Source organism: Agelaius phoeniceus, chromosome 7, assembly GCF_051311805.1.
Source record: "Agelaius phoeniceus isolate bAgePho1 chromosome 7, bAgePho1.hap1, whole genome shotgun sequence".
Taxonomy (NCBI): domain Eukaryota; kingdom Metazoa; phylum Chordata; class Aves; order Passeriformes; family Icteridae; genus Agelaius; species Agelaius phoeniceus.
In genome coordinates, this window is record NC_135271.1 from 14,871,454 (window position 1) to 14,896,522 (window position 25,069).

A 25,069-nucleotide genomic window follows, 5' to 3' on the forward strand; every position below is an offset into this window, starting at 1 on the left:
CGATGGAGATAAAGGTTACACATCTGGTTCGGATCTGCTCTGTTTAACCAAAAAAAAAAAAACCAAAAAAACCCCAAAAAAGCCGTGCTGCTGCTGTCCCATAAATCAGGCCGCAGCTGGAGCGCACTCCCGGCTCTCGCTGGGGCTGTTTATCCCGCCACGTCCCGCTGAGCCCTGGGGTTGGCTTTTGGGAAGGCTGCGCTTCCCCAGGGCTGCCTGCTGCCGTTTTGAGTGATGCCCGGCCTCTGGGCAAGGTCTGGGAAGGTTAAAGTTATCGTGGATCAAAGTTTTGGCATTTCAAACCACCCGGGATGCCCAGCTCGGCTCAGGGGAATGGCGCTTGCTTGCAGTGAGCTCCCTGCCAGGTGCTGCTCCCCAGGACATTCCAACTATTCTGCCCCAAAACACTTGTGGGGCTGAAAAACATAGGCAGAAACCAATGGAGCACCTAGAAAATCTAGGATCTTCCAAATCCCCTGCTTTTACCTGATCATCTCCACCTTACTGCAGTGATTTTGGGGTTGGGGGTTGCAGTATTTCCATCCCACAAGCAGCAGACCCCTGGCCAAGGAAATGCCCACACTTCTGTCCCCGTTTCCCAAAGATCCTTTGCTGCAGGCTCAGCTGCTCCAGGTTTATCTGCATCTCTGCTCAGGCACTTGGATAAATTCCTAATTTCCAGGAATGCCCAGCATGGAAGATGTCGTTTTCCTTGAACTCCTGACCTTGGAATGTCAACACTGGCATTGCTGGAAAACCCAGGAAGGATCTGGGCAGGTACATCTGACCATCCATAGACTTCTAGACTGGCTTCTTTTAGTGATGTAATAAATTTAATAGTGGCTAATAAAATGTGTCAGAGCCACTTTGCCTCTCCTTGTAAAGGTCTCCCTGGAAGGCTGTGATTAAATGCAAAGCGGCAGCATTGAGGGAACCCAACCAAGCATTAAATGCTGATGCTGTCCTAAATTTAAGGGTCTGGCTTCAGTGTTAAACTCTAGGCCACATCCTGCTCCTGGTTTTCATGACACCTCTGGTATCATAAGTGGTTATGTCTGTGCTCTAGGGTTGAACCTTGGAGTTCTCACCAGCAGGCTCGTAGCTTTCTGGTCTCCAAGGGCAGCAGAGGCATCCAGAACCCTCAGGATTTCAACTGGAAAAAGTGAGATTTGACAGTGACTTTTTGTAGTAGTTTGTCCCAGGGGCTGTCCACTATCACTCTTTAAGGACAAAGTGTGGGTGTAGGAGGGACTGTAGGATTCTGTGGCTTCCTCTGGGCAGCCTGACTGGGAAATGCTCCATGAGGAAATTCCCTGGTAAAAAAAGGGCTGGTGGCTCTGCTGATTGTGCCTCACCCATCTCCTTTCAGGACCTGAAGGGAAGTGCTAGAAAGATGTACTGACAGGACAAGGGGGAATGAATTCAAACTGAGGGTTTAGAGTGGATATTGGGAAGGTATTTTTCCCTGTGAGGGTGGGCAGGCCCTGGCACAGGGTGCCCATGGAAGCTGTGGCTGCCCCTGGATCCCTGGAAGTGCCCAAGGCCAGGTTGGATGGGGCTTGGAGCACCCTGAGCTAGTGGAAGGTGTCCCTGCCCATGGCAGGGAGTGGAACAAGATGAGCCCTGAGGTCCCTCCCAACCCAAACCATTCTGTGGTTCTTTCCTTGGGACAGAATCAGCACTCAGATTTGAAGACACAGCATCACATCCGAGTCTCCCCTGGACTTTATGCAGCTCCCCAAGGCAGGGTCAACTCAACCTACACCAGCAGGGTCACCTCAACCATCCCTGTGAAGGTTTCCCTGCCCCAATCCTGGAAAACTCCAGAGATTCAGAGCAATTCCAGTGACACTTCCATCTCACAACGTGCCCTCAGCTTGAAGGGAAATTCTAGCCCGGGTCTGACTTTTATGGCGTGGCTGTCCCCCTCCTGGGCAGACAGACCTTCTGAACCAACTCCAGGGGCATTTCTGATGCTGGAGGTGATGTCTGCAGAAGAAACCCTGCTTAGAGGGGGGTCTGAGGCCTCCCCAAAAGCGGCAGGCCGTGGCTCTGGGGGCTCCCCAGCGGCAGCGGGAGCGGCACGCGTGGCTCGGGCTATTTTTACCCCGGGTCCGGTGCTGCAGCCACGCTGGCAGATGCGCTCCCAGCTGCAGATGACTTCCATGTGCAGCCCCTCGTGGCCCTGGCCGGGGGCCCGGGGCGTAGCTCGCTTCCTTAAAAGGCTCGGGAAGCGTCTGCAACGCCTCGGGGATGGGAGGGGATGGGAGGGGATGGGAGGGGATGAGGGGCCCCTGCCGGAGCTGCTGCTTCTCCCCCCGGCGCGCTGTGACATCCCGGGATGCGCCCCGGCATCCTGGAGGGCTGCATGGAAAGCAGCTGCCCCGGGAAACGGAGGCGGCGCAGGCATCGGGAAAAGCTCTCCCGTGCTGCAGAGGGCTGGGAGGACGGAGGGAAGGATCGCTTTAACCTCAGTGCAGCTTTTGAGAGGAGAAAGTGAGGGGCTTGGCCATGACCGATACACAGAGAGATGCAGGGCAGGCTCCTGAGTCCCTCGGAGCCACTGCAAGAGCCATTTACAATAATAAATAATTAAATAAATTAATAAATTAAATTGACCCATTCCCTTCTTTTTCTAATGAAGCCCTTGTGGTGTGCTCTAAGGGGAAGGTGCCAAATAAACAGCTCAGCTTCCCCAGCTCAGCTGCCATGGCTTGGCTCGTCCCCAGCTGAGCTGTCCCCTGTCCCCACGCAAGCAGCTCGGTGCTGACGGGAAGTTTTGGGCTCTGGGCTGCTCCTCCTGCCAGGAATGGGATGTCTGAACTGTAAATCCCCACTAGGAAAAAGCCCAGAGCAGCCCTGCGAGCTCTTCTTGCGCCCTTGGAACCCCCTGGATCCAAGGGGGTGCAATAATTTAGGCTTGTAAATGATGTGGTGAAGGGTAAATCCTCCTGGAGATGCTTCCAAAGGCATCCTTGTTGTGTGTGCAACACACGTGGAACATCTCCTGCCCATGGGGACCTGCCTGAAGTGCAGCAGGACAGCACCAGGTGGCCTTGTCCTCATGCCAGCCCCACCCCGACCCCTGGAAGAACACCTGGATAAGCCTTGAATGGCAAAGGTCTCCTTTCCAAGATTTAACCGATCCAACCCAGTTCTCCAGAAGTCAGTGCCCTCTCCCAGTTCTCCCTCAGCAATGCCCTGGGTTTGGTGACCCAGCTGCCCTCTCCATGGCAAGGCTCCATTTTTCCTTCCAGGCACCTCCAGCAGGCCATGGGAAGCATTATCAAGCCCTGCCTGGGGACAGCAATGGAGGCTCAGGGAAACTGAGCCCCAAACCCAGAGCTGCCCTGTGCCCTGGGGTGGCCACTTTCATCTGTTTTGTGCTTTCAGGGGGGATTTTTGAAGGGGCAGGGAAATGTGCATTGTTTCTGGGAATTTTATCTTCCTTGGGTGAGCTCAGAGAAGGAGAGGAAGGGTAAAAATCATGGCTGTGGAAAGTGAAGGAGACAGATGAAAATGCTTATGGGGTCATTGAGTCACACAGGGACACCCAGGACTGGCTGAGGCCAAGTTGCTAAATGCCATGTCCAGCTCAGTTTAAATTCCTTCAGGATGGAGATTTCACAATCAAGACATCTCTGTTTCCACCTTTTTTTCCAAGCTGGAAATCTCCAGGTTGACGGCAGCCTCTGAGTGCTGTCCTCCTGAATACCCTTACTACATTTATCCTCCCTCTGAGGAACAGTGGGATTTCCTCCCCCCTTCCAAATAATTGCTTTCCAGACCCTGGAAAATTATTCCATTGATACCCACACTGGCTTTAACAAAGACAAACCCACAAGTTTCTCAAAACCTCCATTAGACTTTATTTAAAAGTTCTTTGTATAGACTTCCTGACACAGAATCCACAATAAAAATAAAACCCCCCCTCCCTCCCACTGCTCCCCCTCCCCAGACTGCTTTGCTTTGTATTTTATAAAACATACAACATCAGAAGAATGCCAGAGGCATCCTACACCACAATTTAAAGATTTGTTAACTGAGGCCTTGGTCCCAGCAGTGCATTTGCATTTGGAAACTTTGCTTCCTTTTCCTTGCTAGTTCGGTTGGCCACATGTGGTACAAATGCATACAAGAGATCTAGTCTGAGACTGAATCCAGCAAAAGGAGAAAAAAAACCAAAAAACAAAAGAGGAAGAGTGGAAATGGAACGAATTTTTTATCAGAATCAGCCACTCTCTTACAAAAAGGCTTCCCCTGTAAAGTTACGCTCAGTTATGAGAAGGATAAAAGCAAGCAGGTAACAAGTTGCAGTGAAATTATTATGGGTTTTTTTGACTCATTTTTGTGATGCCTTATATAGGCAGACAGCCAGAATTGGGGGGAAAAAAGGCTAATTTAGAAGACATGTTGAGAGACAATAACAATCTGCACTTGGGTAAATATTTGGCAATGTTGAAGCTATACAATATAACCCGGGCACGTGTAGCACTCAGTCCACAAACAGTTTAGCACCATATTGATAGGTCATGCAGCAAAACCCTCTCCTCAGGGTTTGCTTGGGAGTTAAAAGCATGAAATATTACAGTGCAAGGTTGTCTATACCCTTAGCTTCTATAGGGGCAAGGTGGCAAAGGTGATGCTGTCTCAGAGGTAAGTGTTGGCCGGCCCCTGGCTCTATGTCCCCATCGCCGTCACCGCGCCGGGGTTGATGGCACCTGATGAGGAAAGAAGGAACAAATAAGGTTTTAATGCAGGATTTTGAGGGAAGAAAAACTGCCAGGAGCAGCAGAGGGGGGGTGCCAGGGATGTGGCTGGTCCCTCTTACCAGGGGTGCAGAGTTTTTCACATTCTTTCTGCGTGTTGAACCTGTTGTCGTTGCCGCCGCAGCCGCCGTACCAGAAGCGGGCGCAGCTCTTGGTCTCGGGGTCGTAGTACCACTTCAGCACAAAGTTCCTGCAGGTGCCCTCGTCCTTCTGCAGCCGGCAGACATCCATCACTGTGGGAAAAACCAGGAGCAACAGCAGTCAGTGGCACTCCTGGGGGAAGCACTGCCTTTTGTGAGTGTGTCTGCAGGCTGAGAAAGGGCATCCACAGCTCAGACTGTGCAATCTCCTGATTTAGATGACTAAATCTCATCTCCATCTTTGCAAAGAGAACCTCTTTCCCTGGAGGTCACCAGTTTGTTTGTCTCCTGTGTTTCTGCCATGCATCCAGGAGCGATGAAGGAAGAGTGATGCATGGCAGTGGTTGTCTGCAAATCCCTTGGATCTGTAGGAAATGAGTTGGAGAGGACTGGCTGGGCTGCAAGGCAAGAAGCACTGGCACCACTAAAAGGACTGACTTCATTTCAAAGAGAAATTTTCCATGTGAAGATGCTCCTGGGTCCACCACACTGCATCTTGCATCCCTGGCTGGGTGAGCGGGGTACAAAACAACAGAGTGCTTGGATTGTGGCAAACTGAAATTGCCAAATAATTTTTAAAAAATAAAATTTAAAAAAATATCTGATATCAGCCACTGATTTGCCATCAGGTCACACACCTCCCTTCACACAGGAAAGGAGAAGGAGCTTGTGCCACCTCTGCTCAGCACAGCATAAACACCACAGGAAAGGGGGAGTCAGAAATCAGTACTGACCTCCCAGTTCAGCTTTGCTTTTGGGCTCCCACAGCCTAAAGCTTCCCCATGCCTTAGGCAGGCTCTTTGCCTTTTTTATATTCAGATTTTCTTTTTCCAAAACCCATCTCCCTTCTTCCCTACCTTCCAAAACACTGAAATCCAGCAGATGTGAACACAGGAATGACTCTACCCCAAACACTGCACAAGAATGAAATCCAAACACTAATCAAAACAGAAGGATTTCTTTTGTGTATATAACCTAATTTGCCCCTATTTCAGTCTCAAATGAAACAAAAGCTTAACCAAAAATTTCCAAGAATTGATGGAGAGCAAGAATTAGGGAGTTAAAATGTGTTTTAAGCTGTAGCAGGTTGAAAAGATGGGGAGAGACAGGGTTTTGAGTCATGCCACGGGGAAAATGTGTGCCTGGCTCCTCAGTTACACTTAAGAGTTACTTTTGTCATGGTAAAAAAGTTACTAACAATAAAAAAAAAAAAAAAAAAAACCATAGAATCATTAAGGTTGGAAAAGTCCTCTAAGACCCTTTAGCCCAACACTGCCAAGCCCACCACTAAACCATGCCTCATGTTCCACATCTACACATGAAAAATTATATATAAAAAGTCCATAATTAAAGGGGATCACAGCATTTGAAAGGCTTCCAAAGGGAAGTGGGTCTGGTGCACGTTTTTGCACCCAAAGTGCCTTAAAGTCTGGGGGCACAACTCATTTCTCATTGTTGCACCTGCTGAGGGCTGAACCCAGAGCCTGAGCACCTTAAAAGCTGAACTGCACTGAACTCCCGTGTCCATTTTCCATGTGGATTCAAGCTCTGGCCTTGCAGAAAATGGAAAGGGAATAAAGTGAGCAGAGCACAGCGGGCAGAGACCTGAACATCCCTCCAGGGCCCCAAGGCTGCTTTTCTTGACTCTGTGCCCAGGGTAGAGCGGTGCCAAGTTGATGAAATATCACTTTAGCCTCAGAAACAGTTGCTGGAAACATCATCAAAGCATGTGACAGAGATCAGAAGGGGCTGGCCTGTGGGACAGGGCTAGCAGAAACTCGTGCTCTCCAGAGAAATCCCCATCAGGGAGGCTTCCCTGCTCTCCCAGGGTGGAATCCTGCTCTGGAGTGAAGCTGTGTGCTGCTTCCTCTGGCAGCAAAGTGCTCAAACTACAGCCAGAGGATCCATGGTGCCCATTTGCTCCCCCAAAGCACCTTGAAGTCCCCTTTGGCCACCCCAGACATCTCTGTGGCTGGTGGTGGTCACCTCCTCCTTGCCTCCATCTTTGCCAGTGACAAAAATTCCCTAAAATGAACCTAAGAAAGTCAAATGAAGTGGAAGGGTCTGTAATTTGCCTTTTCAAACCCTGTCATGCCACTGCAAGGACTAAAGCCCTGCCTCTAGGTACCAGAGCTGTCTTCACTCCTTGGTTTCCCTCCAAAAAAGCTCCACAAAGGGCCCTAAAACACGTCTGGGAGGGGGAGACCGCTCTGATAAGGATTTTCTGGGCTCTGTTCCCATCCCAACCCCCTTTTTGAACCAACACAGGCGATTTCAAGCCTCTTCTCCCTTCCCAGATCTTGAAGGGGTTTGCAAACATAATCCCTTAACCTCAGAAACTCCTTGAGGAGAGGAGGGCATCGCCATTTTCCTGCAGGCTCCTCCCTCAGGCTTGACTTCTCTCTTTTGGTGATGGAGGAAAACGTCTCCATGCAATGCCCAAGCCCCATGGAGTCACCTTCCATCAGTGTTTTGGTCACAGGCAGTGAAATATTGGGAATTCTCTGCATTCCAGCAGAGGGGTGGCACTTCTTGGTCACACAGAGATAACACAAACCAGTTTGGGACTGTGCCACGCTCCAGTTCAGCCACCCCAGGTCCCTGATGAAATCCAAGGAGCTTTGCCACCCAGGCTGTGCCAGCACAGCACATCCTGGTGGGACAACACACATGCAAAGTGACTGGCTCATGCAAAGCAGATGGAAGGGCATGGTGGTGTGAAGGAGCAAGTGAAAACTAAATCTGTGCTACTTTTGATCTGGGGTTGGACAGGCTTGGATGCATGCTGTGAAATGGTCAGGGTGAAAGAATGGGTTTGCTTTGTTTGTGATGATTCATTTTTTTTGGGGGGGTGTGTTACCTGATGAGAATCTTTTCTCAAGGGGTGGCTGCTGCATGGCTTTCTCATCTGCTGCTGGAGGAGGAAAAAGTGCACGGGTTTGGATTTTAAATGGTGTTTTCTCTCTGATCCAAACATCATTTGACAACAGGACAAAATGCAAAAGGGTGAATCCTCATGGGGTACTTACATGGCTTTAAGCATTTGTTATAGCACTCAGCTTCGGTCTCAAATCTATTGGCATTACCTCCACAGCCACCATACCAACCCTGGCTGCAGAACTTGTGTTTGGAGTCAAAGAACCACACAATCTGATAGTCCTTGCACTGCATGCCCATGTCAAAGTCCAGCAAGCAAGGGTCTGGCCAATCTGCATGGCAAAAGGTGCAAAGGTTAAGTGATTCTGAGAGGGTTAAAAGCTGAAAAAGCAAAGAGATTGAAAAGAGGGAAAAAAGGGAAAATAAAGTCTGGTTCAGGACTGGTGGCATTTCCCTCTCGTGTGTTTTGTCTTGCTTTGTTGGATGCAAACCTTCCTCAGCCTCCTGTTCACCTCTTCTTGCTCTTGCCACAGATCCAACCCCCAGATCCTGGGAGCAGCATGGTGGGAACCCTTTACTCCCCAGTGTGCACTCAGGACTGAGCCCTCACACAAATCCTCCCACCCTCTTTTCAAAGCTCTTTGTCTTGGCAGTGACTTCTAGTCCTTAACTGTCTTTATCTCTAAAAGCAAGTTGCACCTGGTATATGTGAAGGCTCAGTGAATTCTTAAACATATGTTCCTTTCCTGCCCCAAAAATGATAATTTAGGTCCAAATCCCAGAGTTTTTATTAGCTATGCTGGGCCATCCATGCTATTTTACCCATACAAGGAGGGGAGAGTGTGGGCTTTCCTCCAAAATCTCTCTGAAGATTTACACATGGGTGTCTCCCATGAACTAGAGGAGGCTCAGCTTAACCCATCCCCAATTCCCTGCCCTCTTTAGAGTCTTTATCCTGTTGAAAACCTTTGGATTAGCATCCTTGGGGAATGCTTCCCCCAGAGCATTGCTGGCTGCCATAAATCCTCAGGCAGAGGTGTCTGCTGCAAGTGGGTCAGCAAATGGAGCTGAGATGGAGAGGTCTGTGTGGGAGTGCAGAGCAAAGCACTCAGCACATCCCTTTTCCCTGGGGCAGGAGAAGCCCACACACCTGGTTTGCCAAGGGCTGGTGCCAGGGGGTTAAACAAGGGGTTAAACAAAGGCAGGGGGTGCTTGTCACCTGGTGGGAACAAGGGGGGATGAGGGGGATGGCAGTGGCAGGGAGAGGGGCCAAATGAGCAGGAAGGAGCACATGGGAAGGGAAGGATGAGGGATCATGCAGGAAGGAGAAATGAGTTGGTCCAGCACAAGCCCTTGGCTCCTCTGCTGCACAAAGCTCCAGTGGTGCCACCAGCCAGGCATGACTGAGATCCATGCTCAAACCACTCAACACCAGCAGCCAGAGCTCCACAGCAGCTCCACAACTCCTGGCTGCATTTCCCTGTGCTCTCAGACCACTTTGTGAAGAAAATGAGCCCCAGCACAAGCAGAATGTTTGAAGGAAAACACGGGAGCGATGACTCAGGGATGAGTTTTGGATGGCAGAGCCATTGTTGGTGTGGCTGCAGTGGCTGTGCTGCTGGGTGAAGGCTGAGAGCCCTTCCAGGCCCTTGGAGGAGGGGTTGTGACACTGATGGTGTGTGACAGCACCAGTATGATGAGCTTGATGTCACCCAATGCCACGAAAAGAGGCAGAGACCCCAAAGCAGGGCTCTGACCCGTGCTGCCAAAGGTGTCACCAAGGCCATGCTCAGGACTTGCAGATCCCTTGGTGTCAGTGGCACTGTGAGAGCCCCCAGCCCAGCAATCCCCCCACACTCACCACTCTCAGGCCCTTCCAGTGGCTCAGTGTTGAGCATCATGTTGGCCAGGGACACCTGGGACTGTGCCTGGGTCTCTGTGGGGAGAGGCAGAGGGTCACTCAGGGGGAAGGGCAGCAGCAGCATCACCCTCAGGGCAGTCACAAACAAACCCCCAGACCCAGCTCCAGCACAGGGGCCAGGTCTGGATCTGTTTAGCCCAGCACAGACATATGAGAAATGTTTATTGGAGGCAGCTGATGGGATCAGCAATCCCCAACTGCCTGGCTGGGCCAGGATGGGATCACCTTCCCTCCCCAGTGGCTCTGCTTGGGCTCATCTTCAGGGGTCACCACAGAGGAGCATCCCCAGGGCCCCATGGGGCTGCTTTGGATGGCCCCACTCAGCCCAGAGCATCGACAGGGCAGGGGTTCAGGGGCTGGATGTGGCCTCTCTGGAGCCACATTAGCTTTGGTCTCCTGCCCTTGGAGGGGGCAGAACAAAAATTGCATGCCCCTGGGGAGCCAATCCGTGATGGACCTGTACTCTCCTGTTCCCTCAAGGGCTCTCTGGGAGCACACTCCTCCCATCAGGCCTCACATCCCTCTAGGAGCTAGGGTGAGGATTGGCACAGGTGAAAAATATTCCATGGAGGGGTCTGCAGCCACGGGAAGGGGTGGATTTGCTTTTCTTTAGTGAATGGTTTGGGCGTGGCTAAGGGGAACAATCCTACTCAGTGTCCAGGTCACGGCTTGCCACCACTGCCTACTCAGTTTATTCAAGGTTTATTCCATGGGAAAAGCAGCTTCCCTGGGCATTGGGAGCTCCAATTCAGCACATGCAAATGTTACTTCTACCCACTGATGTCTTTTCTCAACATTTTTGTGGGCATGTTTATTGCTTGTGAAGGTAAGGGACTGGTCCAAACCCACTGAAGCCAGAGGAAAGGCTCTCCATGGGCACTGGAATTGCCTTGGGAGTGCCAGACGAAGCCAGACACAGCACTGGCAGGACCAGCACAAACTTCACACCACCAAGCCAAGTCACCTCTGTGCCAACTGTATTAAAAAAAGAAATTGGCTGTGTCTTTTGCAACTTTTGGCCATGCCAGAGAGTTTGGTGATGGATGTGCACACATGGAGTTTGGATCCCCAAGGGACTAAACCTTCCCTTTCATCTCCTCTTTGTGGGTTTTTCTGGGTAGTGTGGGAAGCAGATCAGTAGCTATGGCTATTAGGGAGGCAGCTTTTCTTGCTTATTTTGAAATTGTGCTGGACTGAGTTTACCAGTTTGACTCATTATTAATTGCAGTAGTGCAGGCTGGGCCCCCACCAAGACCTTTTGCACCGATGTACAAACTCTCCAGCACGTAACAAACCCACTCTGGGACTGCCTTTAATTATCCCACATTCTGTGCTGATTTAACCCCACTGTAGTGCAAACTCCCATTTTTCAGAAACACATTTGCCACATCTCATACCCTGCTGGTGACAGCAGACATGAAGTGACACAACTTAGCACAGCCAGGGCTGGGATTGTTGGTACCAACTGATTCCCAATCCCTATTTTTTTTCCCCTCCCACTTTTTGTGCCCACTTAATGAAAAAAAAAATTGCCCACATGTTTTTGATAGTCACTTACTCGTGCTGAATGACCCTGTGTAGGTTACTTTGGGCTGGGATTTTTGGGAGCCAGTGATGACAACAGCATATTTCTGCCCGCTCCGGAGCCCCCGGATCACGTGCTCGGTGCCGGTCAGGTTTTGCCTCTGCACAAGAGAGTGGTCCTGTGCCAAGGTGACAGTGACATCAAAGGTGCTGTGGGGCTCAGGGCTGGCCCAGCGCAGCCTGGCACTGCTCTCGGTGACGTCTGTGATCTGGATGTCATGGGTCTTTGCTGCAGGGCAGAATCAGAATCAGAATCAGATTCAGAATCAGAATCAGGATCAATCAGAATCAGAATCAGAATCAGAATCAGAAGGGACACCAGGCAGTGAGTGAAGAAGGAAAGATCTCAAGGAAGAAATGCTTCAGTGCTGCAGAATCTTCTTTTCATGGCAAGTGCAAGCCAGGCTGGCACTTGGCTGTCTCAAATGCCCCTGCAGGGGAGGCTTTGTTTTCCATAGCTCAGATGAGTCACCAAGTGGATTATTTATCTTTAATAATCTGTTGCAATCTAGCAAATCAAAGCCCTTTTTTTTACAAAATTCTCACAGCTTGAAATTCCCAGCACTTTCCCAACAACTGTAAATGTGCCCAGTCAGATCCTTCCTTCTCTAGGGTGCAATGGATTCACTGAGCTGCTGAAGACCTTCAAGCCAAGCCTGCCTAAGAGTGAACATAAAATCACAGACTGGTTTGGGCTGGAAGGGACCTTCAAGACCATCTCTTTCCAACCTCCATGCCATGCAGGACACCTTCCCCCAGACCAGGTTGCTACAAGACCTGTCCAACCTGGTCTTGAACATTTCCAGGGATGATAACCTTAACAGGTCAAAGAAGTTGTTATGGAAAGGTTTTCCTGCTCTGGTAGATCACTGGATGAGACCTTTATAAACACTGCTTGAAGAACTGGTGGAGCAAGAAACACCCAGAAAAGTTTATTCCCCTCAAGCTGATAAAAGCATTAGACTTGCAAAAGCTGATTGCTTTTATTTATTGCTTTTTATTTATTATTTGTGCAGGGACTTGCCATCAGTGACTGGATGAGCTTCCCTGTGCTTGGACACATTCTTTGATCCTTGCTCAGCTAGTGCAGATCTGTCTGTACCTCCTTGCAAAAATACCCCTTTGTATGAACTGTATGAAGGAGGCTTGGCATTCCCAAACAGGTCTCCATCCACACTGATCCATTGATGAAATAACTATTCCTATTAGCTGAGAGCTCAAACAGTGCCATTGGCCAAGGGGCAATGCTCCAAGGAAATCTTGGAAACAAATGAGCCACACTAGAAAGAGAAGCTCTCTGTAGAGAAATGGATTGATCCTGCTTGTGTTTTGTCTAAGGGCAGTCTGTCCCCCACCCATTTTGCACAAAATTCTTAACACAAGTTGGCAATGCCCCAGCACAGACTTCCCGATTTACACCTAAAACCAAAATTTGCCCTCTGGGGGACATTTCCCACAGGAATAATCCTCTCAGGGGGTGAGAAGAGCCACAGCCTGCTGTGTTTCAGCCTCGAGGGAGGCCCTGCCCACACGGGGAGAGCTGCTCACGTACCGCTGTGTCTCCTCCTGCCGCCGGTCGTGGTGCCTGTGCCATTGTTGGTGGCAGCCCGGCCACCGGCTTTGCTGTGGGTGGTGGTGGCACTGGCTGCTCCCTGGGCAGTGGCGTTCCCCTGGGCCACAGAGCTGGCTGGGGTGGTCTCAGGGGCTCTGGCCTGGGCCGTGGTGCTGGCAGGAGTGGTTCTGGCGTGGGCACTCGCCGCTGGCTTGATGGTGGCGCTGACCGTGGTGCTGGCAGGGAAGGTGCGGCTGGCAGTCGCGTTGGGAGCCACGAACCTGGGCAGAATTTCGGAAATGGAGGTGAGTTGACCTAGAAACCACTGGCAAGAACCCATCTGAGGTCAAGAGTCTTTGCCAGCCTTAAATTTTCACTCTTCACAGTGAAGAGCGAAAAGTGCTTAGATCCAAGCAGTGAAACGTGCCCCTAGTGGAAGGTGTCCCTGCCCTTGGCGAGGGGTTGGAAGAAGATGTTCTTTAAGGTTCCTTCCAACCCAAACTGTTCTGTAGTTTTCTGAAAAAAGTGAACTCAGACAGATCTGCAGAGTGCCTGACTTCAAGGGGCTTGTCCTTCTGAAGCCAGGACAGCTCTGTGCCACCAGTGAGTCTGGGTGACACAAGCTTTCACTTCTCTTCAGAAAATATTAGCATGGGTGCCGTGCTGGATTCTGTGTATCAGATAACGCAGAGCAGCCAAGCCTCTGAAAAGAATGTTTGGAGTAGAAAGCCCCAAATTCATAGTAATTTCTGGAATTCCTGACCTACACGATCAAAGTCAGCATGTACCTCCTTCATATTTTTATAAATATATAAATATGGAATTTACCCCAAATTTAAAATGATACATCACCCTTCTCTATAAGATATCTCTGCTGCTCTTCTGACACAGCCCCGGGGGAACCAGTAAAATTATTGAAATATTATTAGAATTATATTAATTAAAAGACAATCCTGATTTTTGAAAGTGAAGTTGCTTTTTCTTTCCTTTTCCCCAAAACATTACTCACACTGCTTTCTGCCCAACGAGCACGGGGTGCTGGCCCTGGACTTGCTGACCATTCTGGAGCCACTCACATTGTTTCCTTATCTCTGGAGACAGGTAGAAAGCAAATTCACCTGGAGACAGAGAGAGACATTAATACTGGAGTTGAGGATGGTGGATACCCACCACCAACAGATTACATTTATTTCTTATTAATTAAAAAGAAACAAAAAACAAAAACCAAAAAAAGGAACTAAGTTTCCTTTTCTTGCTCGATGTTTGGTTACTACAACATCCTGGGATGGGAGATTTGTTATTCCAGTCTACAAACACAAAGGCCTTAACAACAAGAGGGCTGTTTGCCTGAGTCTGTCACTTATAAACACATTTCTTGTAACAGGGCACTTCCAACCACACAGGTAATCAAGAGTTAGAAGTTTCCAGGACTGCTGTAAGCAGTAAATGGAAAAAGCAAACTGAGATAACCTAAACATTTATTTCCAGATGCTTGCTTCCTATTTAGTGAAAGACATTCCTGAATCTGTGGTATATCATCCCAGTAACCCGGTTTTCAGGAATTTTTGCTAAAAGACTAGATTTCCTAAAAGAGGTCTACTTCTTATCCTTGCTGGAGGGGTGTGTTAAGGATCTGGAGGTCCAGCCTGGGATCTCTAGCTAAGCTGAGATGTAGATTTTTGAGGCACAGTCAGCACATCCCAAATACAGCAGCTTTATTTATCCCTGAGCAAAGATTCCTGTACATTTGGTCCATAAATCTGCGTAGAGCAACTCCAGATCTCAGCCTGAGCCAGACAAGGGCCTGCTAGCAGGACATGATGTTTATGCTGAAGTTGGAAAGAAAGATTTGCTGGGTGTTGAAGGAGCTCCAAGGAAGTGCTGCAAAGGATCTCAGCGGGACCTATGTGAGAGGCAAGCCAGATATGATGAGATCAGAAGCCACAGGTGAGCCCATGGAGATCAAGGCAGAGCACACTGAAGTGCAAACTCTACTTGGTGGATCAACATGGAAGGGTATGGGGAGACCAAAGTGAAGAAAACCCAGAGATACTCAGCTAGGTAAAGTATGAGCAGCCCAAATTGCACCAAACAAAAAAAAAAAGAGACTAACTTCAGTGGGTCCTGCTGCTCAAAACCTTTCAGAGGCCATGTGTTGCCCCTTCCATGACACTTGGGTGCAGGATGTTGCACTTACTTCTGATGAAGGATGGCAGCAGGGTCCCAAAACGCAGCAAGGGCTCTTCATGGAGCTCTCCTGGTTTATCAACCAGCTTGAAGAACACGTCGTTGGGCTCGCTGGCAAGGCTGTAGATGTTCTTGGCATTCACCTTCCTGCCGATGCCCAAGACGACAAAGAAGTACCCTTTGCATTTTGCACTGATGACAGCCCTCTGCAGGTGTTCAAGTTCTTTTTTGTTCACTTTTCCAGTCATCATCAGAACGATGACTTTTAGATCCCGAGGGCTCGGCGCGCTTTCGAAGACATGAGCGATTGTGTGTTCGATTGCACTTCCCAGAGCCCTCGTGCCGTGCAGCTGGGTCATTTGGTTGTGGATGTAATTAATGATCTTCTCTTTGGACGCATAATCAGTTAGTGAGAACTCAGTTTTCACTGGTGGGAAGCTTGAGTTGATTTCGTGTTCGTAAGGGGCTTGCTGGAGAACGGCCACTCTGGCGTGGTGCTGGGATACTTTTGGCTCTGAGCTGATTTCCAGGTTGGTTACAATGTGGGAAATGTACTTCCTCATCTCGCTGAACTGCAGGGGGGTGGTGGACTCGGAGCTGTCCAGGATGAAGGCTATGTCCGTGTCCACGTCGGTGGGGGCTGCCCTTCTGTCTCGGAAGGCTGGTCTCTGGCCAGATCCAACACAGCTGGGATGGGGGTCACACACATCTGGGGAAGAAATACAGGGAGCTGGTTTCACCTGCAGGACCTGGACACAACCCTCCCTCATCACGGTAAACATCTCTTGTGTCACATGAAATACCATCAAGCCCTGGACATTCACTGGTCCATTGCTTGCTACCAAAGTAATTTTATCCCGCAACACATTCAGTTATGTGTTCAGTATTTTTTGAATGGGCTCCTTTGTCCAAGGGGATCTCTGAGGCACTCTAAGTGGCAGAAGGCCATCTTTTAGAGCACTTGGCTATCAGGATTTGGGCTGTAAAAGTGGCAACCAGACAAAAAAGGAGCTTCCCTTCACAAAGTGGAGAACGCCCAGTGAAACTCATTCACAAAGCCCAATGTTTTCTGCTCCACCCAAGAACCCTTGTATCCATTAACAGAAGGGCTGACTCCCAAATTGGGCTTCCCTTCTTACAACCCACTGCTGCGTGGCCAGAAGGATTTGGAAGTGTCTAGAGGAGAAATTGGATGCTTTACCCAAACAAATGTGACAAGTCAAAAGCCTCTGAATGGTTTGATTCAGCTGGCCGCCGCTGGTTGGAAGAACAATGGCATGACCGACAGCTGTGTTGTTGATCTGGTGAGATGGAAACAGAAACAGAGTCAGTAATGCTGCCTTCTGCTGCTCTCCGCTCAGGGGAGGGCAGGGCAACCCACAACTCTGAGGAATTCTCTGCTCAGCACAATGCTCTTGGTGATCCCTTTTGGAGGAGGCTCATGTCCCTGATGTCAGTTTAGAGCCATAAACTCCAAGAAAAGGGACCACTTGAACCAGTGCTCAGTGAGTTTATCTGGGGCTTTTTCCTGGCTTTCAATCTCTGTCTGTCCACTCTCCCTCTGCCAACAAAGCTAATGTACTCCCACCTTCCCACTCTTTGCCTTTCTGTTAAACTCTCCCTCCTGTTTATCCCACACTTGGCACCCTGGAGCCACAGCCTGAGAAAAGAATGACTCCTGAGAGTCTCACTAGCATTTCCCAGCATGTGCTGTGAGGATTACAAAATTAGTGTTTCTCTCCTAATAGATGGATGACTTTGGCCAGCCTTCCACATTTGAGAGGCCTTTGAAAGCCTGTGGCATCCAACACCATGAAATCAGACCGAGGGCATGAGCAGAAAATAAAGAAAGGCTGAAGGACCCCAACCTCCAGAGCTCTGGCAAGCACCGCATCCTGCCTGCTGGTGAGGAACACCGGCACAACCCCGGCGTCGTAGAGCTTCAGCACGGCATCGTTGAGCTGTGGGGATGCCCTGGTGTCCCCGTTGCTGAAGAAGACAGCCACCTTCCTCATCAGGAAGCCACTGCGGGCTCGCTTGAAGGTGTTCCTGGCCACGAAGGACATGGCGGTCTCCAGGCTGCGTGGCTTCGTGGTCAGCGTTGCCTGGAAGTTTTGGATCTGCTGCAGGAGGCTGGATTTCTTCCTGGCGTCAGCAAAGCGGATCTCGGTGGTGACCTCGTTGTTGTAGGTGACCAGGGCCACCCGTGCCCCCCGGGGACAGTTGCTCTCAGCAATGGTCAAGTTGTTGACCACTCTGAGCACGGTTTGCTTCATCCTGTTGAAAACCTCCCTCACGACGCCAGAGGAGGTGTCAATAGCAAAGGCCAGCTCGGTTGGGAAGACAGGGCACTCCTTGGGACCTGTTGGGAATAGGCATCAGGAACAAGTCATGCCTCAAGCAGCTGTCAGGATTTAAGGACTGTGTCCTCAGTAAATCATTCATATGTGGGGAGAGCAGCATGCAGCCACCCTGGGGTTTAAAGGACTGAATGAGACTTACCGTAGCAGCAAGCTGTGGAAAAGATGGAGAGGAAAAAACAGCTTGGTCAGTGCCATTCTTGCAACATGATGGGCAAATAAGGGTAGAGAGAGGGGCTTAGCAAGGCACTGAGGAGGTACTCACGGCATTTGTCTTTGATGTTCCGCACCAGCGCGCATTGCTTTAGGAAATAAAGGGGGGAGAGAAATATGTCACACAGCCAACCCAGGGGTGTTCCAAAACAAGAGAGAAATTGTTCCACACTTACATCTCTGGATTCTCCTTTCTCGCCTTTAAGGCCCTGTTTCAAAGAACGAAGAGAAGTTGAGTGCAAAGTGTATCTCCAGGGTGCCTTATGAAACCTGTCAGAATAACTACTGAGCCATGGGAAAATCTGTCTGTTTTCAGCTGTGTTTCCAGCAGCAGAGTGCAGGGCTCTTCTGTGTGAGGAGTGAACCTAGCTGAGGCCAAACCCAAAAGGGAGGTTGGAACTGGATGGTCTTTAAGGTCTCTCCCAACCCAGACCATTCTATGAGTTATGATGCTCCAGGTTCACATGCAAAGCAAGCACAGCCACCTTGGCCTTTCTAGGGAGCCTTGTGCCAGCCAGATTTGGTCATGCCCCCCTATCCTGACTGGGGTGGTGAATGATAAAGAGATAAGAATCTCCTAGAAGGAATTTTAAGGGGTGTATTGACATGGGGAATTCCTAATGCCTGGTAAGAGCATGTCCCTTGAGTTTTTCCTTTGGTTTGAGGAAGGGTAAATATTTGTCAGCGATAAACATCTGCTTAAAAAGTTATAGAGACACATCCAAGACAAATAAAGAGGGATTTCCCCAACTTGAAATCAGCAGGAGACAGTGATGGACTTATTTTTGAACCCCTGGAACCCACAGGGACCATTATATGAAGCCAATCAGCAACGCAATGACACTTACAGATGGCCCAGGGTATCCAATCTCTCCTTTCTGACCAGGTGTCCCAGGTACTCCTGCATCTCCCTAGAAAGAGAAAGCAGAGAAATCCCCTCCATGAACATCAGCAGGAGGACTCCCAGGAGCACTTGGAGGAAAAGATGTGTCCATCTTTCAGGGCTTTCATGCAGAAGGGAAAATTTGTACCATGGTCCAACTTACTCTGCGGCCTCTGTTTCCTTTGGGGCCAGGGCCTCCAGCAACACCACGGTCACCAGGTCCACCCTAGGAGGGGAAAACAACAAACAGCAGCTCTAAACCTGCAGAGGCCCATGGAAAATTGCTTGAAAAATAAATGCACAGCTCATGGGCTGCACCCACCTTTGGCCCTGCGTAACCTATGAAGCCACGTTCTCCCTGAAACAACAGAAAGGTTAATTTGGATATGTTCTAGAAAATTCCCTCATCCATCTGTGCTGGAGATATTGGCTGCTCCCTTGTGCTTGTTGAGGAGGGGAGAATGCTGAGCATACACCTACCTTCCTGCCTTTAGGACCCGGGCCACCAATTCCATCTCGTCCATCATCACCCTAAAATTGGAAAGCCAGAGTCATTAATATGTAAATGACATGTGATATGTAAACAACTTAAACCCCACAGGTCCAGCAGCACCAATAGAAAGAACCCACTGAAGCCACAGGGCTTTGTGAAACTCTTAAACGTTCCTTGAAGTTCCTAAAGTGTCCTTAGAGGTGGGAGGGCATGGCAACACTCACCATCTCTCCTCGCGGGCCTGGCTGTCCGTTCGGCCCTTTGGGTCCAGGGTTTCCAGGCTCACCCTAAAAGGAGGAGCATCTGTTAAAGGATGTGCTGAAACTCCAGGCTGCTCTGAGCCTCCCCCACCCCATCAACACTGGTTTGCTCTCACAGAGCAGTCTGCAGCCCTCCTTGTGGCAGAAAGGCATGACTGGACCTACACAGCCCAAAATGCTGCCACGTGCATGCTCTTTACTGGGACCTTTGGTGATTTCAGGAAAGGTAAAACCTTCCTACATGGGCATTTTCTGAGAATCTGCCCAGGAAAGTTGATTGGGAATCTCACTTCCTCAGTTACTTTTGCCTTTCTGTTCACTGAAATGGGAGCCTAATGAAACAATGAGCACAAGGTTGCTTCTGCCCACACAGTGCATGCCCAAGAGGTTCATCTCATATGTTTCTTTAAGCCCATGCAAAATCCAGCAGCTTTTCAATCCAGCTTTAGTTGCTGGTGCCAGTGCTCCTGAAGGCATACCTTCCTTCCCAGGGGACCAATCCTGCCACGTTCTCCTGGGGGTCCTGGAGGTCCACTCCCAGCCTGGAATGGAAATGGGGAGAGAGAGGCATGTTGGCAATGTTCAAGGAAACTCAGGTGCCTGGAACTGGGGAACTGGATGACAATAGAAATCATGTACTGACTACTAGGGCTGGTGTCTCTCAAAACACTTCAGGAAATTCAGAAGTCTGCCTCATGTTTGGGAGGAGCTGGAGGTCCAGCTCAGTTCAATGCAAATGCCAGCAGCAATTTATATTGTCCCTAAGAGAACACCCACGAGAAAGCAGGAGGGGGAAAAGCATGCTGGGGATGGGGAAATGCAATGTGGCTTTGTGTTAAAGGATGTGGCTGAGGAATACAGCAGGAGGGAGAAATAAATACATGGGGTGGCCCTTGCAGGCCTGTGAGATGGTCATGCTCTGGCTTCAGAGGATGAAACATCACAGAGGTGCCCCACCAGTCACTCAAAGATCCTCTTTAACTAAAATTGCAATAATGGACCAAACTCTGAAGTCCTGACCCCTCTGTGGTTGCTTTTAGCTCTTTCTCTTCTGTAACTCTTCATCAAGAAGTCCTAAGCATAAGTTGAGAGGAGAATCATGCTGGAAGACAGTGTTAAAAGAGACTGGAGCAGAGCTGGAGCCCTAGGAGAGGGGAATGTGATGACACATTGGACTCTTGTTAGTTCAACAACAGCATAGTTGGGCCAATGTCTGGGAAGCCGCAGAAGGATTACCCTGGGTCCAGGGACACCCTGCTCTCCTCTGATGCCTGGTGTGCCAACCTGGCCAGGGGGACCCTGTGTGGGAAGAAAAGAGAGGCTGTCAGCACCCATGGGCAGAAACACACCAAGATCCAAGGGGGAGCAAATTCTGCAGTGTCTGGGGGATGCTCTGCAAACATATCACACCTTGGCTGGTGTGGACACAGTGGCAGGCAGGACAGCCAGGCCACAGCACACCCAAAAACACCCAAATCCCAACAGTCTTTGTGGATGAGACTCTCTGGGGAAGTGACTGTGATGAAGTAACAGCCAGCATCATGAGGCAAGGCCTTCCCTCTGCTGTGCACTCACTGACCTGTGGCCCTCGCATGCCTTGTTCTCCAGCTGGCCCTGGCTGACCAGGAGAGCCCTTGGTGCCCTGCAAGTATAAAACAGCACAGTGCATGTTAGATGTGGTCAGCACCATGGGAAAGGAAAGGGGAGATCAGGATATCCACAGCTGCACAAAGAGCAGGGAAGAACAGATTTTCAGTTGGGCTTTTTCCTTGTTTGGTTTTTTTTTTCCCCAAGATATGGTGATTGCAGATAATAAGCACAGTGATGGTGGGGGCAATTTGCCTCCTGCAGTCAATGGCCATCAACCATCATGCCTTGGCCCTGTTACACTGCTCCAGCAGCACACAGGGACAAAACATGGATGGGGACCAGGGAATGCTGTGGGAGACAGGCAGGACACTTGGTTCTGCATGAGTCCAGGAAGGAGCACACGGGGAGATGAGCCTGAGGAGGAGTTGGGAAATTTGGAGGAGAGAGGAGGCAGAGAGGAACAAGCAAAGCCTGCATGTGCCTTCTCTTGGCACATCCCTCTGGGTGCTGAGGCTGCCTGGCCCGTGGTGTGGCAGGAGCCCCATGTGCTGTCCCATCACCACCTACCTTTACTCCTATGGGTCCCCTTCGTCCTGCCATGCCCTGCAAAGGAAGGAACAATGAGGCTTGTTGATCTAATATGTAAACACACCTTACCCTATTGCTTTTAGATCAATGCTTCTTATCAATGCTTCTTTTATAGTCCAAAAATTACATTTGGCTGTTTTAAACTACTGGAGGGAAAGGGAGGGAAATTCACGTGGTCAGATCTCTTAAATCAGACTTAGGAATGTTTTCTCCCTCCTCACATCTCCCACATAGGTGAGCTGCTCCCTCAAGCATGTCAGAAGTGTGTCACTCTACATGAGACAGGAGGGACACACAGCAGGGAACACATCCCAGACATCCCTGCTCCAGCTTGATTTTTGCCTTTCCAAAACCAGCAGCCAAATGCAGATGCATATCATGGAATCACAGACTGGTTTAGATTGGATGGGACCTTCAGGACCATCTAATTCCAACCTCCTGCCATGGGCAAGGACACCTTCCATCAGACCAGGTTGTTCCAAGCACCATCCAACCTGGCCTTATATATAAATCGTGTGTAACTCCACTGATCCGAGCACTGAGTTATTTGCGTGGGAATAAATTCAACTTTTATAGTCTCTACAACAAGCCAGGAAGCCAGGAGGCATTTTCCTTTTGAGATTTTTTTTCTTATTTTTGGGGTGGTTTGTTGGGTTTTGAAGTTGAATTCCTGATGCTTGTGAAACAAAATAGATGGAAAGGAAGGAGAGGAAAAGTTATGGTCAATCTAAGCTTGGGCCTTGCTGACTGATGGTCTGGGAACTCAACTCACCCTCCTTCCCACTTCACCGTCCTGGCCCTCCAGCCCTGCCGGTCCAGGATCTCCCTAAGGGAAAAACAAAACTCAAGTGAGAGCCCTGAGATAAGCAGGCACTGGAAAAACAGATTCACTTCTCAGAAAATGGCTCCTTTCATGCTTTCACACAAGTTAAAAGTCCTGCCTTTGGTGGGAATCCTTCTAACAACTCAGAGACTTTCCATCAAGTTTCTGAGCCAACAGAAGTCAACATTCCTATTCTTTGGGAAATGCCTTCTGACAAATTAAGTGCATTTTTTATTGTGAGCTGATGTGAAAACAGATGGGTTTTGAAATCTTCCAAGGAGCATGTGGGGGTTTTATTCTTGCAAAGGTTTCAGGTGAATCAGGAGGTCTAGATTTGGTGTAATCTAATCAGTTCTCTGCTTTTGTATATGACCTATGAGAACATACAAAGGTAATTTCCAAGTTCTTTTCAGAGGCAATATCCAAAAAAGGCATTGTAAAATAATAAAAAAAGAATTAAAAGGTGCTTTTTACACAAAACATCTTCTAAACTGACATCTTCCCAGAGAAAGTTTTGGTTGCAAACCAACAACATTTTTCTAGTGGAAAAAAATATTCCATCTGACAAGGCATGGTGAGTTTAAGGAACTTGCATCTTTTTGGCAGCATCCTTTTTTCTCCCATTCTCTGGCCCATTCTGTTGTAAAAACCAAAAAACAACATAAGACAATAAAGAAATTTTACCATTGGTCCAATTTCACCCTTTTGTCCTCTGGGGCCCCGTTGAGTATTATCAGCTCCTGAATCTCCCTGAAAGCAACAGAGCAATGAGAAACATCTGTGTAAGTGGGACATGAAAATCAAATCTCATAAACTGAGAGAGCTCTCAGCTAGAGCTGAGAACTAACTTTTCTCTTTTTTTTTTCCCTTTTTTTGATTGAAATAGATGAAGTATTGCTGGTGTTTTCAGACAGAAACAGCTTATCAAGTGGGCAGTAATACTGAAGAAGACAAGGAAGGGGAATTTTAATATGGTGAAGCAGTGATTGATGGGTTGGTATCATGTGGTACCCACGTGTCAACTCTGAGTTCTTGCTCTGTCATGGGGCCTGCCACTATCAAACAGCATTTAATAAGCCAGAGCCACCCTCTCTGATGACTCCAGGATCAGTGGAAAGTGGGTGGAAAATCAAGAAGATGCCATAGCAGTATTTACCGGATCTCCACGGAGCCCACGGTCGCCTCGCTCCCCTCGTTCACCCTTGACTCCCTTATCTCCCTGTGGGGAGAGATGGAGAGTTAGGAAGAGCAGCTCTTGCTTGTTGAAAGCATCTCTGCCCAGCCCTCAGCCCTGAGGGGAGCATGATGGCTCTCCACTCTCCCCTGGCCCAAATCCACCTCTACACCATCATTTAGCCCCACTGTAAAAGAGATTAAAGCCTACCCTCCTGCCAGAATATCCCTTCTCTCCAGAGGAGCCAGGCAAACCCTTGTCTCCCTAAAAAAAAGAAAAATATTTCAGAATATTTGCCACTTCCAGGGCTTTTTAGACACTTCACTGAAGCATCAAGTCATTAAGAGAAAAACAATTAAAATTACTGACCTCTTCTCCATCAATGCCATCCAGACCCATTTCTCCCAGTTCACCCTGTGGAAGGGAGGCAAGGGGCAAATGCTCACTGAGAAGAAGGGGGGATGGGGAGGGGGATACTGATGTGCCACACACTCATGCTCACTGCTGTGGCATGAGGAAATAGCTTCCTACCTTCTCTCCTGGGAATCCCCGAGAACCCTAAGGAGATAGAAAAGAGAGTTACTCCACTTTTGTCCAGCTCACTGCCATAGGGAGCAGTGGAGAAGGAGGGCTGGGCTTGGTGGCAGACCCAGAGCCATGACCAGGACAGGACTTTCCCTAATTTCTTTTATATCGGTGTTTGTCTTCAGCTGCCTCCCCAACACTTGTGCCAAGAGAAAATATGTGAGGCATGGGGGTTAATCCAGCTGATCCAATAAAATATCTCACTCCTCAGCCACAACTCTTCCTTCACTGACTTTTGTTTCTTCCTGCACCCATTTTTATGTTAATCCAGAGCCAGCCTTAGTGCCTTTGTCCAAGGCTGAACAGATTTTTAATGAAACTCAGTATCTCAGCTAATAGGCTTGGTTCATGCATTCCTCTTCTCCCTGCCAGAGGATCATGTGGTCAGAGCAAATGGTAGGAAACATCCCCTTAATTTCACTACTTCCCATAAACATTATATGTTTCACCACCTTTTCTGGCTTGGCGTGCAGCTGCTGTCCTGGAGCATTAGCTCAAGGTTCCTCTTTAAAGCCTCAGCCATGGCTCACTTGTCTCCCTCTTCCCCAGCAGCAGAGTTCCACCCACTCACTGTCCCAGCCCTGTGCCAAGACACGCACATCCATCCCTTCCCAAACCTTTCCCCCAGAGCCAGACTGCAGAAGAGAGATCATCCTTGTCTGTGGACTGAGCCTGGGTCTCTGGGCTGCCTTTTTGCTCTTCACAGCAACACCAAAGCCACAACAGCCTCTGAAAGCCCTGGTGCCTGGCCAGGTGAACACAACCACTCAAGTGTGACCTCCTGAAGCAGCAGGAGTTACCCCTGGGGGACTCCCACCCCCTGGACTCTGGGTCTGCTCTTTGCAGGTTTGTTCCACACGTACCTTTGTTCCTCTGTGCCCGGGGCACCCCTGGAAACCTTGTGTCCCATTCACACCTGGAGGTCCACGCTCACCCTGGTGCACAGAGGGGAAAAAACAAGAGTCAGGAGTTGCCTGCTAAGCCTGTTTCTGTGGCTACCTGTCACAGGAGGTGGCTTGGAGGCACAGGAGCAGCAGGTTTTGCCTAGCCACCCCACCATCTCTACAACA

General features: G+C 49.4%; 1 protein-coding gene across 1 annotated transcript in view; it reads right to left on the reverse strand.

The window, feature by feature from the left end:
- Nucleotides 1-3,955: 3,955 nt before the first annotated feature.
- The window catches only part of COL6A3 (collagen type VI alpha 3 chain), a 57,837-nt gene continuing 36,723 nt past the window's right edge, over nt 3,956-25,069 (reverse strand). Inside the window, exons 15-44 of the mRNA XM_077180998.1 lie at nt 24,863-24,934; nt 23,946-23,972; nt 23,784-23,828; nt 23,625-23,678; nt 23,397-23,459; nt 22,925-22,990; nt 22,190-22,243; nt 21,397-21,432; nt 20,819-20,881; nt 20,476-20,538; nt 19,719-19,781; nt 19,204-19,266; nt 18,967-19,017; nt 18,809-18,844; nt 18,650-18,712; nt 18,452-18,514; nt 17,780-17,812; nt 17,656-17,692; nt 17,533-17,544; nt 16,899-17,392; nt 16,232-16,331; nt 15,041-15,739; nt 13,853-13,961; nt 12,844-13,124; nt 11,266-11,520; nt 9,648-9,722; nt 7,939-8,118; nt 7,770-7,823; nt 4,832-5,002; nt 3,956-4,721 (exon numbers count right to left, since the gene is read on the reverse strand). Coding sequence (XP_077037113.1) covers nt 4,681-4,721; nt 4,832-5,002; nt 7,770-7,823; nt 7,939-8,118; nt 9,648-9,722; nt 11,266-11,520; nt 12,844-13,124; nt 13,853-13,961; nt 15,041-15,739; nt 16,232-16,331; nt 16,899-17,392; nt 17,533-17,544; nt 17,656-17,692; nt 17,780-17,812; nt 18,452-18,514; nt 18,650-18,712; nt 18,809-18,844; nt 18,967-19,017; nt 19,204-19,266; nt 19,719-19,781; nt 20,476-20,538; nt 20,819-20,881; nt 21,397-21,432; nt 22,190-22,243; nt 22,925-22,990; nt 23,397-23,459; nt 23,625-23,678; nt 23,784-23,828; nt 23,946-23,972; nt 24,863-24,934 — 3,423 coding nt within the window. The 3' untranslated portion in view covers nt 3,956-4,680. The remainder of the gene's footprint in view (nt 4,722-4,831; nt 5,003-7,769; nt 7,824-7,938; nt 8,119-9,647; nt 9,723-11,265; nt 11,521-12,843; nt 13,125-13,852; nt 13,962-15,040; nt 15,740-16,231; nt 16,332-16,898; nt 17,393-17,532; nt 17,545-17,655; nt 17,693-17,779; nt 17,813-18,451; nt 18,515-18,649; nt 18,713-18,808; nt 18,845-18,966; nt 19,018-19,203; nt 19,267-19,718; nt 19,782-20,475; nt 20,539-20,818; nt 20,882-21,396; nt 21,433-22,189; nt 22,244-22,924; nt 22,991-23,396; nt 23,460-23,624; nt 23,679-23,783; nt 23,829-23,945; nt 23,973-24,862; nt 24,935-25,069) is intronic.